The sequence below is a fragment of the Pestalotiopsis fici genome (assembly GCF_000516985.1).
Source record: "Pestalotiopsis fici W106-1 unplaced genomic scaffold PFICI_Scf_3, whole genome shotgun sequence".
Classification (NCBI taxonomy): domain Eukaryota; kingdom Fungi; phylum Ascomycota; class Sordariomycetes; order Amphisphaeriales; family Sporocadaceae; genus Pestalotiopsis; species Pestalotiopsis fici.
In genome coordinates this window covers 1,865,223-1,879,166 of record NW_006917093.1, presented here as the reverse complement: position 1 = coordinate 1,879,166, position 13,944 = coordinate 1,865,223, and the positions used below count along the sequence as shown (strand labels likewise).

The 13,944-nt window shown below is 51.4% G+C and overlaps 3 protein-coding genes across 3 annotated transcripts; 2 read left to right on the top strand and 1 right to left on the bottom strand.

Annotated features, from left to right (window-relative positions):
- Nucleotides 1-379: 379 nt before the first annotated feature.
- On the bottom strand, nucleotides 380-3,050 carry PFICI_04704 (uncharacterized protein; the record flags this gene model as incomplete). Its single annotated transcript, XM_007833285.1, has 8 exons — nucleotides 380-691; nucleotides 763-1,012; nucleotides 1,087-1,445; nucleotides 1,563-1,707; nucleotides 1,758-1,817; nucleotides 1,879-1,938; nucleotides 1,993-2,401; nucleotides 2,561-3,050. The coding sequence occupies 8 exons, from the start codon at nucleotides 3,048-3,050 to the stop codon at nucleotides 380-382; spliced, it is 2,085 nt and encodes a 694-aa protein (XP_007831476.1).
- An 851-nt stretch (nucleotides 3,051-3,901) lies between these two features.
- Nucleotides 3,902-4,939, top strand: PFICI_04703 (uncharacterized protein; the record flags this gene model as incomplete). Its single annotated transcript, XM_007833284.1, has 3 exons — nucleotides 3,902-3,955; nucleotides 4,042-4,134; nucleotides 4,196-4,939. The coding sequence occupies 3 exons, from the start codon at nucleotides 3,902-3,904 to the stop codon at nucleotides 4,937-4,939; spliced, it is 891 nt and encodes a 296-aa protein (XP_007831475.1).
- A 1,139-nt stretch (nucleotides 4,940-6,078) lies between these two features.
- PFICI_04702 (uncharacterized protein) lies at nucleotides 6,079-12,534 on the top strand (the record flags this gene model as incomplete). The annotated part of the gene is made up of 14 exons (XM_007833283.1): nucleotides 6,079-6,212; nucleotides 6,266-6,451; nucleotides 6,509-6,900; nucleotides 6,959-7,432; nucleotides 7,545-7,866; nucleotides 7,928-8,409; nucleotides 8,483-8,560; nucleotides 8,614-8,877; nucleotides 8,927-11,011; nucleotides 11,091-11,495; nucleotides 11,561-11,739; nucleotides 11,888-12,137; nucleotides 12,231-12,368; nucleotides 12,425-12,534. 14 exons carry the CDS (start codon nucleotides 6,079-6,081, stop codon nucleotides 12,532-12,534), a joined length of 5,499 nt encoding a protein of 1,832 aa, XP_007831474.1.
- Nucleotides 12,535-13,944: the final 1,410 nt, after the last annotated feature.

The window sequence follows — 13,944 nt, the reverse complement described above, 5'->3', positions numbered from 1 at the left end:
AAATACAGCAATTAAATAAGATATGTAAACGCGATAAAACTCATAATATGGACTATGTTATCCGATGCCATATAATATCTATCATGACAACTATCCCCTCTCCCAGGGGCATCGTCCTCGATGGCCGAGGCGGAGGTTGAAAACCAATCGCGTAGTCAGCCAATACAGCTTCCCATAATCACACCCGACTACTGGGCGTGAAAATGTGCCTGGTTCAAACGCGGATGATGCCAACGGCTCAATCAGAGTGAGAAGACTGATTTACCCGCAGTTCACAAGCTTCCTGCCTCGACTAGGAAGTGGGTGCCGCAACGCAAACATAGTAACCAGCCCAGAGATTGGCGCAGCCCGATCCGACATAGGGATTCCATTCGTTGAACTAAACACGATCAGTTTCTTCCCACATCGCAAAGAGGATCATGGGGACAGGGGCCTTTACCTGGTCCGCGGTGATGTCGTACTGCTGCTCGATGTCAAAGCACGAGTCGCCAGATACAACGTAGTGGTACGCCGTACAGTCAGATACCGTGCTTGGTTCCAATGGGGAAGGCGCAGTTGCCGTTGACGTCGCCGTTTGGGTTGCCGTCATCGCCGTAGAGGGCGTGCCGGTCGCGGGTGCGCCGACGCAGATGTATTCGCTCGCCCATAGGTTGGCACAGTCCGATCCGATGTACGGATTCCACTTGTTGAACTGTTTCGGACATGTCAGTATACGCCTTCATGCCACAGAGAAGGGGTGGAGCTGAATAACTCGGCACGTACCTCATCAGCAGTAATATCATATTCCTGCTCAATGTCATAACAGGAGTCGCCGTTCTGTACATAGTAGTAGCTGGTACAGCTGGGGTCTGTGCTTGGCATGATGGGGGAGGGGGCACTGCTGGTGGTTGTCGTCGCGGTGGCGCTGATTGTGGTTCCTGTAGTTGACGACGTGGACCCATCAGATATGCCAATACACACGGCGTAGCCAACGCCCAAGTACTGACAGCTTGATCCAACGGCCGGGTTCCAACTATCACAGTGTAAGCATAAGTGGACGGTGGATCCATTCAAAACAGCCGCAGGCGAGTCTGCTGGGATTCCTACCTGTAGAACTGGTCCAGCGTGAAATTTCCGTACATCTCCACGATCCCTGAACATGAGTCGTTGTCTTGAACGACATACCACGCATCACAGTCACTAGCGACACCAGTCTGTGTGGGCCCGGGTGGACCGCTCGTTGTCGTCGTTGTTGCCACCGATGTGCCTGTGGCTGTGGCTAGATTGTCCCAGTAGCTCGGGTAACAGGTCGCGTCGAAACTGGTACTGGGCGGCATTGTCGCGTCAGCCGGTGGTTGGCAGTAAGATGACAAGGCGTCGGCGCAGGTGTCAGGCAGGTCAGGAATGGTCCACCCGTCCATCGTGTCATTATATGATATGGGACAGTAGACCAGCAAGGAAACATACTAGAGCATATGTCAGCGTCGACTCGATTTTCAGGGATGGAAAAGGATGGTTGCAAAGAGTCAAAGCGAGTTGGTTGCATAGACAAAGTCCAGTACTAGGAGATGCAATCCACCTACGGATTCAATGGCAGTAGGATCGGCTGTTGCCGTGATCGTGGTAATGTTTATGGGTGTTGTCGGTGCCAGATAGGTGGTGTTGTAGGTAGGAACTGACGTCTGCTCTGGGAGAGTGGTGAAGACAGTCGTCGGCATCACAAATGTTCTGTATATGTCAGGGAAGATGCTCCTTCTGGGTGTGGAGAGGTTTCTTACACGTTCCAGCTCGTTGTAATGTTCTGTGGCTGAACATCCCAGGTAGTGGAGCCTGGCGGTCTAAAGCTCAGTCTGTTAGGGAACTTCTATGAAAGCCGTAAAGGGAGTTGCTTCAACTGACGATATGCAGATTTCCCTGCCGACCATGGAATCCAAATTGCTACAATCGGCATAGATAGTACTGGTGAAAGATTAGCAATCATGTTATCGGGGACGATGTTACAAGTAGACCCACGGGTTCCATGATAGCAACTGTGTCAGGTAAAAGGTTTCATCTGCCAGGATAGAATCGCAAGTATCATTGGGTTGGACCTCGTAAAGCGCGCAGCTAGCTCCTAGACAGACAGTGTTTCCCGTCTTGAGGGTTGTGCAGTTGTAATCCAGACTGTTCTCGCTCAAAAAGCGATCCGTGGCTATAGAGTTTGCCTGGGCAATGGAGCCACAGGTGTCGCTTGACTGAACAACGTAGCTCGTTCCGGTGCAAGTTTGAGTTGGCGCTGTCGTGGTGCTTGTGCCTGTGGCTGTCGTGCTCGTTGCTGGGGGGTCAGTATAGGGGTAGCTCGTCGCCGCAATGCCGCACGACGACAACTGCGTGGAGAAGGAGTCTGGGTCAAATCTAACTCTTCCATAGTCAGAGTTCAGCACTAAAGTATCAGTGGTTAGTATTTTCTCGGTATAGTTCTGTATGCTGAGAAGGAATTTCCGGCGTGGGCCCATCTGCCGGTTGTGTGACTTTGGAGGACGGTCCGGTCGGTCTCCATGGCTGCCCAAAGAGGTAGGAAGTGATTCTCGATATTACGTACTGGCTGCCTCATACTGGAGCAAGCAGTCTGAGCATTCCGTCAGACCACTGGACGCGTTTAGGACTGCCGGGTAGCAGAATGTATTGCTGCTCGATAGGCATGCAACATTGTAAGCCCATACCAGCGGATCCACGACGGAGGATATAGTCTGGTTTCTGGTCTCGTCAAAGGCGTAAGGGGCTGATCCGCATGTGCTCTCCACATCTTGTTGGAACGAAAGCAGCGACTGCGAGCATGTCGTTGTGCATAATGAATCCAGAGTTGCTACATCGATGTATTGTTGGTTGGAAACGGACGCCGCGGAGACGAGCACTTCGCAGGTGATGTTCGCTGTCAAGGCAGTAGCACAGTCTGCAGGAATGGAAGAAGGAACTGCACTGGTGCTGTCAAAGAGCTGAATACCTAAGCAGCCCGGGGCCATCAACAGTAACCATGGCGCAGCAATTCTGAGCGTAGAGCTCCTCAGCGAGGAACCTACACGAGTCGACATGGAGAAGGTTTTTTTCTTCTTTTCCTTGGGGGCGCCTGTGCTCACGAGAATGTAGAGACGGCAGTCAACATTGACAAAAACGGGAGAAGCAGTGGTCTAAAGGCTCAGATGGCCATCGTGACACATGGATAACAGGTACCTATGTTCTGCTATCATATGGACTTGCCAACTATGTATATGGATTTAGATCCGCAGGGTCTGGAGTCGTCCGGCCCAGCAACTATTCCGCGCAAGACCCTGGCATGGACAAGTCTCTCCAAGAATTTGGCACTACAGTAATTCCTCCTGTAGCCGTCCTCGACGGCGTATGCGGTAGAGCCGACTTTTTCAGGGCCGGAGATGAGCCCGGGTTCTGCTGAGGCCACTCACTGCACGGCATGGATAGGTACCTGCATAAAAGTTCCATAGCACCAAGTGTCTTGCCTTGACTAGTCATACCAATTTACATACCTATGGAAGCGCCTCAATACCCTAGATCATATACCTACCTAGATGCCTATTGGAGATACATCCACGAATGGACATGGGACCGAAATACCCTGACTTAATCCCTAGCAATGGAGCTAGTATAATACAGCGGTGGCCGGGGGCTCCGCTCCACTAACGAACACCCCTATTTCCGGTGCATGCAGGAACCCTAGCGCTAGGTTGTTAGCGCTGGACAGGCGGGTCGGCGCTTGCCAAAGTCCACCGACCTAAGCGCAAGCGCGTGCTTGACTTGACGACCCCAAGTTCACTACCGTCTCTGAGGTATAAGTCTTTGCCAGGCGTCTTTGCAGGATCTAATCATTTCAAGGACTTCTCGTACCACGATAGCCTGTGACCGTTTCGCCCTCTTGTTTGCATTCGATATGGCCTTCAACCCTGCGCAAACCCGCCTCTTCGGGGTGGACTTGTACTTGCTAGTGAGTGCGGTATCTTAGCCGAACCCTTTCGGTCCCTATCGGCCCTGAGGTCTGACACCTGGCTAATTTATTCTTCCCACCGCTAGGAGAAGTGGGATGCCCAATCACAGCTACCCGATGAACAGCAAGGTCTTGCTATTGTGCAGGAGTTTCTCCAGGCGGGCTATACTGAACGATGGGTGCGTCCCCCGGTGCATTCATGGTCATGTCTGCGTGCGGAACTGACCAACTTCGTTGTAGGGTTATGATCAGAAACTCCAAGAGCGTAACCTCTTTTACGTAGCTGACTTGCCGGAGAGTGATCAAGCTGTCCTTACCAGAGCTCGCCCCTCGGCGCACGAGCGTAGTGCTGTACCATTCATCTGGCTGCGCACCTGCTACGCACCAGGCACCGATGGGGCTTGGGCAGCCCTCTGGACGAACCTCCTCTGGAGCTTGGAAGACGAGCCGCAAAAGATCTTCAACGATCCCAAACGCTATGATTTCGGCAGTGATTGGCAACGCATCTTCATCCGCGTGCCGCAGCTACTCCATCCCTGGGGCTACAGGCGCAACCTGCAGATATATGAGGAGGAGAAGCAGGAGGGGTTGAAGGCGTCTCTCGAAGCTGAGAAGCTGGCCAGGGAAGATGTCGAAGAGGCCGATGAATCGTGGTCCGAGGATGGACCGTACTGGCCTGAACTCTACTCGGATTACCATGCCGCATGCCAAATAGGGTTCATCTTCATTGCCGATGAAGAGACCCTGACGGCGCTAGATCCGAAAGAGGCAAATTTCCTAGTCGTATGGTATGACCCTGACGGCAACGTCGTGCGGCAATACCGTTTGGGTGCATACGATGCTCAGGGTCTTGAAGCCATGTACTGCGGGTCGCTTCCTTGCGACCATACGGCTTGGGTGCAGGGTCTGGTCGGTGAGCAGTATGATGAGGACGCCCCTCTTGGTCCACCCTACGAGCTGGACGAAGGGGACGAGGCCGACTAGCCCCTGTAAATTAAACATAATTAGTAGATAGGAAAACGTGGTTAAGATCGGAAGGGCCTTCTCGAGAGCTCATGTTTTCTCCTTTTTTTTCTAGGTAGTCTTGAAAGACAGTGACCTATGCAGAACCTTACCGGGTACATCATGACTACCTAGGTACCTAAGGCATCTAATTCGGGATAATGGCCACGGCGGATAGGCTGACCCATTTGATCATTTCATAACTACCAATTGCCATACAGTCAGGCATAGTCGGGTCCATTAGTGCCTAGAAGCTAGGTCGCTGCTACTCAATCCATAGTATCAACAGAAAAAGCGCCGTGCCGCTTAGTGAAACTTGGTGGGAATTCCGTCCTTAATTAGTAATAGTAGACCACTAATTACTCGTATGTTATATGGGTAATTAACTGGCATACACTTGCCAAAACTTGTACTTATCAGGACTAATGTCCCTCGCATAGCACGAGGATTCTTTCAGCTCTGCGGTGGACCGGGTCTAGTAAAGGCCACTGCAGCCGGCGTTAGGCTTGATTCATTTAAGCTTTATCGAGTCGCCGTGACTGGTGCCCTAGCATGAACAAGCTTTTCAGTACCATGTGGATATAGAGGAGAATTACACTCGTGCAGAGCGGCTACCCGTCCGACCCTTGGCTCCGCTTGACCATCCCAGCATGCGCGCTATAGTGAAGAATCTCCTGACAAACCACGCATCTTAGCTTGCAGTTGTCTATACTTACAAGGGCTAGGTTCAACTTCCTGTGGTTGAGGCTCGGCGCTTATTTCCGCTCCAGCGGTTAGCGGATAGTGCCAGCAGGTGTAGATATCAGGCCGTCGTTCAGACCAGCTTGATAGATGGCCTCGCCTGTGGAATGAACCGGTCTCAGTCGGAATCGCGAGGGCTGATATTTTGGTGTGTCCACCAGCTAGACTCACAGGAGCAACATGATGGTCATTTCTATAGCTCACCTCTGGCCTCTGGCCTCTGGCTGCGGGACTGGGGAGACTCGAGTGTCTCCGTAGCCCTTCTACCCGGAGTTCTTTTTTTTTTTTTTCCAGTCATATATCTGACACTCTCCTTTTTTTTTCCCTGTCTCTCTATCATGTGTCGGTAGTTTTCCGCAAAAAGCTGATTCTCGTCCATCATGTATCCGGCCTTAGGCTACCTTACATTCTTTATTTTCTTGTTCGTTTACAACTTCCCCGCTCAGGGACAGCAAAATGCCGCCTGTTCCATCCTAAACCCGTGCTCACAGGGCTGTTGCAGTCACTTTGGATCGTAAGTCCGCGCTGACCCTGTCATCGGTATAAAGGGCTGACTGATGTGGCCAGGTGTGGATTCGGCCCCGAATTCTGCGGCGATGGGTGTTTAGGTACTTGCAATGCCACTGCAGAGTGCGGCCAGTATGGTTCGACCGCTCTTTGTCCTTTGAATGTCTGTTGCAGCCATTACGGCTTCTGCGGCACCACATCGGACTTCTGTGGTTCTGGTTGCCAGCATGGCTGTGAGGATCCTGAGTAAGTTGAAACTCAGAAAGGAAATAACCATCGGAACTTTCTCTCATCAGCTGCTAGGGTCAAGACGTGTACAGCTACTCGAGATGCCAGCACCCTGCAGAGAGTGGTAGCATACTACGAACTATTCGGCATTGACAGAGCATGTGACACGATGATGCCGGAATCCATCCCTGCAGGTGCTCTGACGCACATCAATTTGGCCTTCATCGAATTTGACGAGAATTTTGAGCTTGTGGACACGGGAGGCGACATCGTAGCGCGAGTGTCTAAGCTGAAAATGACTTATCCTGGCCTCAGAGTCAACGTTGCTATCGGGGGCTGGAACTTCAACGATCCGCCCACTGCGACCTACTTCTCTGACATGGCAGCTTCACATGAGAACCGTCAGACGTTCATCAGCTCGCTATCGGCATATCTGACGAAATATGGCCTTGACGGTATTGATATCGGTAAGACCGAAGAGTCTGCAGACAGGTCGTCTCGTTGTACTAATGCGTCCGTTCCTAGACTGGGAGTACCCCACTGCCACAGATCGTGGAGGCTCGCCTGATGATACAGATAACTACGTTGTTCTTTTGGCCGAGATGCGTGAAGCATTCGATGCAGTGAACCCGGGGTGGGACATCACCTGCACGATCCCCTCGAGCTATTGGTACCTGCAAAACTTCGATCTCCCTTCCATGCAAAAGTATATATCCTGGTTCAACATGATGTCTTACGACCTCCACGGCATGTGGGATCAGAAGAACCAGTATACAGGAGCCTATCTGCGGGGCCACACCAACCTTACCGAAATTGACGAAGGATTCAACTTGTTGTGGCGCAACGGTGTCGAACCCGAGAATGTTGTCATGGGTATGGGCTTCTATGGACGGTCTTTTACCATGGCAGATTCATCTTGTTACGGTCCCGACTGCGAGTTCTCTTCTGCTGGCCTGGCTGGCGACTGCTCCAACACAGCAGGGATACTCTACTACGCAGGTATTTCTCAGAATTTCCATGTCGTGATGGAGCTATATTAACACAATGACTTCAGAAATCGTTTCCAGTAATCAGTCCCTGTAAGTCACTTATGTGGTACACGGGAAGCAAGAGGAACAAAAGCTTGCGCTATCGAATATCCGTAGGCTGACTGTATGCAGGAACGTTGCGACATACTACGACCCCGTTACTACTGTGAAGTTCAACGTCTACAATGGTAACCAGTGGATCTCATATGATGATGCCCAATCCTGGGGTGATAAGATGGAGTATCTTACTGGACACTGCCTTGGCGGAGTTATGATCTGGGCTATCGACCAAGACACCGGTACATACGACGCCTTGTCCGGACTGCTCGGCGAATCCGCACTGCAAGGAGCGCTACTTCAAGGAGGCAGTCTTTCGGACACTCAGAAGGAGAAGCTTGTTGATCAGTATGTTAACGAACTTACTCTCCTCGGAGCATTTGGCATGATTTTCTAACTCATTCGACAGATTCGCTGCCTACACTGGCCAAGACTGCTACGTGACAGAAGTCTGCACAAACGGCGAGCCTGGCCAGCTGGGCCCCGACCAAGTCTGCCCTTCTGGGTATTCCTCTGTGTCAACCGCTCATTCACCAGTGCAACAGGTTGGAAGAGACATCAAAGGGGCCTGTTCAAAGGGCTGGTATCGTCACATCTGCTGTCCGACCAACGCTATGCCCAAGAACTGCGAATGGAATGGTGCCCCAGTGCGTTCAGTTCTTGGATGCTCGGGACAGTGTGGCTCTAACCAGTACCAACTAAACTCGGACACCTATAGCGACGCTGATGGTGACAGCCTATGCTACTCAGGGAAGCGAACCCTGTGCTGCGACAGTGCGGAGATCTTGACGCAATGCTCCTGGACCGGCTGCCAGGGACCCACCATTGACGACCCAGTCTGCCCTGATGGAAGCACTTTGGTGACCTCAAGATATGACGACGGAAATGGGAGTAAGTTGACATCTCGTGATGGAAAAAAAAAAGAAAAAATAAGAATTAGACTGTAAGCTAACATCCCCGTTAGAGCTTTGCTCGGTATCCATGGGCGATGCTGTGGGTGTCTACCATTCATTCGTCCAAGGTTTCTGTTGTCCCAACGACGGTAAGATCCGAAAAGACTGGCGTGATGACGAGACTTGCTCATATATGGCGTAGATGTACCGAGCAACTGCTCTTGGACTTTCACGGCTAATTCAAGGAGCTCTGTGAACATCAACGAGATCGAGTGTAACCCTTCTTCATGTCCATCGACAAAGGTCCAGTACACAACGGCGCTTGATCCACCCAATCCATACCGTGACCCGGAAGCGACTTTCAGCAAGAGCCGGTGTGACTCTTATCCGCCCGCTGCCGGGTCAGATCCTCAGTGGCCACTATGCTGCGACCCTCCCGAGTCATATAACAAGAAATGGCCCGTCGGTATGTGATTTTGGATGAATAAAAGGAACTGTGTTAATTTAGGATACAGACCCAAGCTACCTCTGGGAAGACTACTACGATTCTACAGGTGACGACGTGGAGTGGGCGTACCAGGACAATTACGGAAACAACAACGACCAAAGTTCGCCTGACAGCGGATACGGGGGCGATCCGTACGGTTTTATCATGCTGGACGGTCCCCCAGGCTCCATTGACAGCACATTCTCGTCGGACTTTACTGTCACTCGGCGCTCTGAGTATATCGCCCCTGTGAAGCGCTCGGTCATAACGACCAACCAGACCCTCATTGACACAAACTTTGATCACTCCGAGGAAACACTCTACGTTTTCTGCAACTACGTTGACACATCTCCGCGCTGCCAAAGACTGTTCTTGAACGGCGCAGAAGACACCATAATCCGCCTCCCTGATCATGTAGGAGAGGGACCTTTTGCCCGTGTGGTGTCTATCGAGCCCGCCGGGGACAGTTACAACCTTCCTGGCCACCATCTCCGAAAACGCAATTCCCAGGGCCTCCAGAGCACCGTACACAAGATGGTGATTGACTACAACTTCCATCTCATCAAGACACGCGACGATGAGCCGATCAATATGCGCGTCGACTACACTAATCTCATCTCCTACTGGGATGATGTGACCGACACTCCCGCTAAGGTCCGCCGTGATCTTCAGGATAACTCACACTTGACCTATCGGGACTGGCGTGGAAAAGTCAGTTCGGCCAAGCAAGAACATGAGCGCATGCGTAAGAGGCAAACCGAATTCATGTCATCTGGTTCAACGCAGTTCAACGCGACAGATCTGGCTGAAGACCAGTCGCCTCATGCAAAGCGATGGTGGGGTGCCTTCGGGGACTGGCTTTCCAGGCTCAACACCATTGAGCTGAGCAATGTCGGCAATCTGAGCCAGTATCTCAAGAAGAGCGTACTTCTCTACCGAGCTTTCGTCGGCTGCTCTCGAACCAATGCCCAGCTCAATATCTATCTCGACACCGAAGTGGCTCTGGAGTCTACCTATGCGTACTATTTCTCGGGAACGCTGGTCCCACCAACACCGACAGCAACGTATGCCTATTTCGGCATGCAGCCAAGCATCTATCTTGGATTGACCATCCAGGGCGGGGCACGATTAGAGTACCAGTCTCCGCGACAGCCTCTGATACCGACAATATCCTATCCTGGGTTGGCCGTCAAGGGAATTGCTGCTGTGGGTCCAACACTGGACATCTACGGTCAAATTGTGGGCGTAGTTCAGATCAGTGGTACTATGCAAGTGGGCGCCCGCTATACCTTTGAGAAGGCCGAGGTCTATTGGCCTCAAGACGACGATGGTGATGCCGCGTCAAAGATCCAAGATCTGCTTGGTAATCCCGAGCCGGTCGACAGCGGCCTCGTCCCAGAATTCCAGGCTTCCGTCTCGGCTTCAGTTGACATTGACATAAAAATCACACCAGAAGCGCACATTGGCATCCAGGTTGGCGGTGGCAGCTTCATCGGCGGCGTGTCGATTGTGGATGCCCAAATCGTTGGGTACGTCAACAACACTCTCAGATTCCACGCCGATGCAACCGGATCGGTCTCCACAACAGACGCGAGCGTAGCCTACAACTATGGCGTCTACCTTCTTTACAACATCGGTTACGGTGGCTGGGCATCGATTCCACTCTACAGCTGGCACATGGCGGCACGCAATCTCTTCGATACCCCAAAACAGATCACACTGTATTCCAACGGTGATGTGCTATCAACAACAAACTCGAAGCGAGACGAGATTTGGGCGATACATCAGCTGGAAGGGCGTGGTATTCTCAATGGTGGGAACGCTGAAGAGCTCAGTGAACCCGAATCCGTACTGGCGGAGGCTCGAGTTGTGGGCATGGATGGAACCATTCTTTGGTCATCTGGGAATGAGCTAATCAACATCACCGCAACTCCCAGCACTCTGCACACAAACCAGAAACGAGACTCAAGCTCGGATGCCGAAGCTGAGGACAATGATCAGGTCGCCGGCTTCAGCCTCGGGACGTTGACGTGCCCCGAGACCTCATGCTCTAGCGGGGGCAACGAAAAGCGAGCTTCAAACACCTGTGGTTGGGTTTTACCCGATTTCCGCTGTACGTGCTACTTCTATCCTCCAACCACCCCAAGTCATTGCAGGGGAGACGTTTATTATAAAACAAGACTGACCTCTAGACGCAGACAACTGCAACATCTTCTGTGACCGTCAAGTCAACGGCCCTGGAGGAAATCAAGTGGCACCCGGACTTTGCGCCAATGTCCAGAAGTTCTTTAACAAGCGGTCACTTTCTAGTAACGGCCTTGCTCTGACGTGGGATCCTGTGAACTCCACCCCTCGCCGCAGATTTGCCTGCGGCGTTCCCAAATCAATGGGTACAAGCTTTTGCCAGGTTGACAACACTGCTCTCGCCCAGGTTGCCGGCGTGAATGCCAACACCCAGATCGTCTCGTGCGATGAATTTCCCTTCGCCTCCACCGAAGAGGGTGGCTCTTATTTCGGCACCTTGGCCACAAACCCCACCACGGTCGCGACGACTTGCGTACCAGTATGGCAGCAGACGCTCCAAGGAAACTGCAACTGTACGTTCCACCCCCTTCTCCCGAGTCTTCCCCTCACGAAGGTGATGCTAAGACGTTGACTCTAGCTCTTCTCGGCAACTTGCAAACAAATGTTGCCTATGCAGATGACCCGTCTGCCGCGCCAAATTGGCAACAATGGGGAAGCGAGACGAGTGCGCCCCCTGGGTGGCTAACCAACTCTGGTTGGCAACGCCTTGCCAAGTACCCAGATACGATCCCCCAGTCAGCGGGAATATCCACCGCGGTAGGTTTTTTTTTTTTCTCCCTTTTATTTCTCTCCCCCTTATTGTTGGTAGGCCGAAACATTCAGGCTGGGATGGTATGGCCCATTTCACGACCTACCGCAATGTCGCTAATTACCTCGGATGTCCTACTGACTGTCTCCATTGCAGGATCACGCAGCCAGCTTGGGCTATTATCTCAGACGGAACTTCACAATGGGTTTGGCAGCGCCGTCGACAAGTACGGATGGGGCTGCGTGGGGTGCACAACCCGCATCGACTTGGTCGATAAGCGGTGCGGGCCAAACTGATGTCACCCAGATTGCCTGCGCTGTAAACATTTTCGGCCAGTCAGACATTTACCAATTCACTGGAACCCGCAATGGGTATTGCTACAATGGAGCCACCAACTTCGCTCCTGGTGAGTCTTTTCCCGAAGAAATTGTGCAGCTGCATGGTGTGAATTCCATGCCAAAAGAAAGCAGTGACTGACCTGATTGTGTGTCAATGACAGGCTATGGGCAAGTTCCATCTTTCAGCCAATGTACCATAACTTTCACCGGGCCGGTCCCTTCACCAAACAAACGTGATGTTGAGGGAGAAGAGAGCCACGAAGACATTGTCGGTATCTTTAATGGTTGGGGCATCAAGAGTCAGTATCTGCAATTTTGACCGCCCTCGAACATTTCAGCTAACTCTCAGCAACAGAGATTGACATCAGTCAAGACCCCAACGACATCATCCTGGCCCCAGGCTTTGTGCCGGATCCGGATACGTTGATGCCATTGGAGGTTATCCGGGGTGCACCGTCCATGTAATGGAAAGCCTTGACATGACTATAAATGTCTCTGGGTATGATTGGAATTTAGGGAATATTTTGATGGTGTCCGGCCGCTGCCACACATCTCCAGCCACGACTAGGCCCATTTATGGAAAAATCTGCCTGCTTATACTTAATATGCATTAATACTACGGCCCATGCGCTTCAGCATTCTCCAGTGCTTTTAGCGCCTGTAGAAGATACTAATATTGGACCAAGGAGCGACGAAGAGATGGATCTGTATGTATTCGCGGATCGATACGATTTCCCTGACGATGAGACACTGGGATAATTTCAGAAGAGTCATTAGGCTAGTCTGAAGATCGTCGTTGACGACTGTGCCATACACCGCAATCCATGGTATACTTCGTTCGATACCATCCTATGTTGGCGGTACCTGCGGCTCACTCACATCCGAGTTGTGGACAGTGAATTGCAAATGGTGATGGTATGGAAAACGTATGCTGTCTCGTATCAATACTTGCTAATGTGGCTATAGTTATTCGCAGGGGGGGGTCCAGGCTCTCTTGTCATAGATGCGAGTGACCATAAAGTGTACGGGCCGGTCATAGCAACACGGGCCAGTCATAGCAACAAGCCCTTTGGAAGAAGTCCACGTCATTCCCTTGAAAGATATTCTTCATCAGATTCAGCAAGTATTCCAAGAGAGCAATGATTCTCTACAAGCTACCCATGCGCATTCCGAAGATGATCCTACATCGAATGTAGGAGCACAACCACGGTTGTCCAAAGACAGCGCAATAGCAATATATCTGGATGAATAGAAGTACGACGGCATTATGTTAAGAAATGAACAGTTATCAAATGACTACCTTATATACGCGGCAGCCATTACGTTGCCGCGTCACCAATCAACGGCCGGCTTATATTCTCCGAGCGCTTTATGGACGGATGCTAGGTTGCATAAGATCTCTTCTATAATTAAGTTAGATTCCTCTAGTCTCTCTACCCCCTTAAGCTGGCTTTTGGCGGTATATGAGCTATTGCATCAATTCCTCAGCAACCAAGAAAAGCCTTACGTGAACAACTTTTAAAAAGTATAAAAGGCAGTGGTACGCACCTCCAAATCAGATCAGAGCCTCTCTGTACTTTACTTGCAACACAAGCGCACGAAGTCGACCTCAGAGCCCAAAGCGATCAAGAGACCAAGATTTACGACAGTCGAGGATAATCAATCCTTGCGAAGTAGGCTTGAAGCCATACACGCTCTGAAAATGGCTTTGCCTTCCGAATCCAGCATTATCGAGCAAGAAGAATATTTCTTCGGATTAGCGCAGTCCCCGAGGCTTATCGCCAGAACTGGTACTGACCACTGGTCTCCGCCAGTACTAGAAGGTCCTTTTCAATACACTCGACGCAAAGGGTTCTCCGCGATATTAGACTCGAA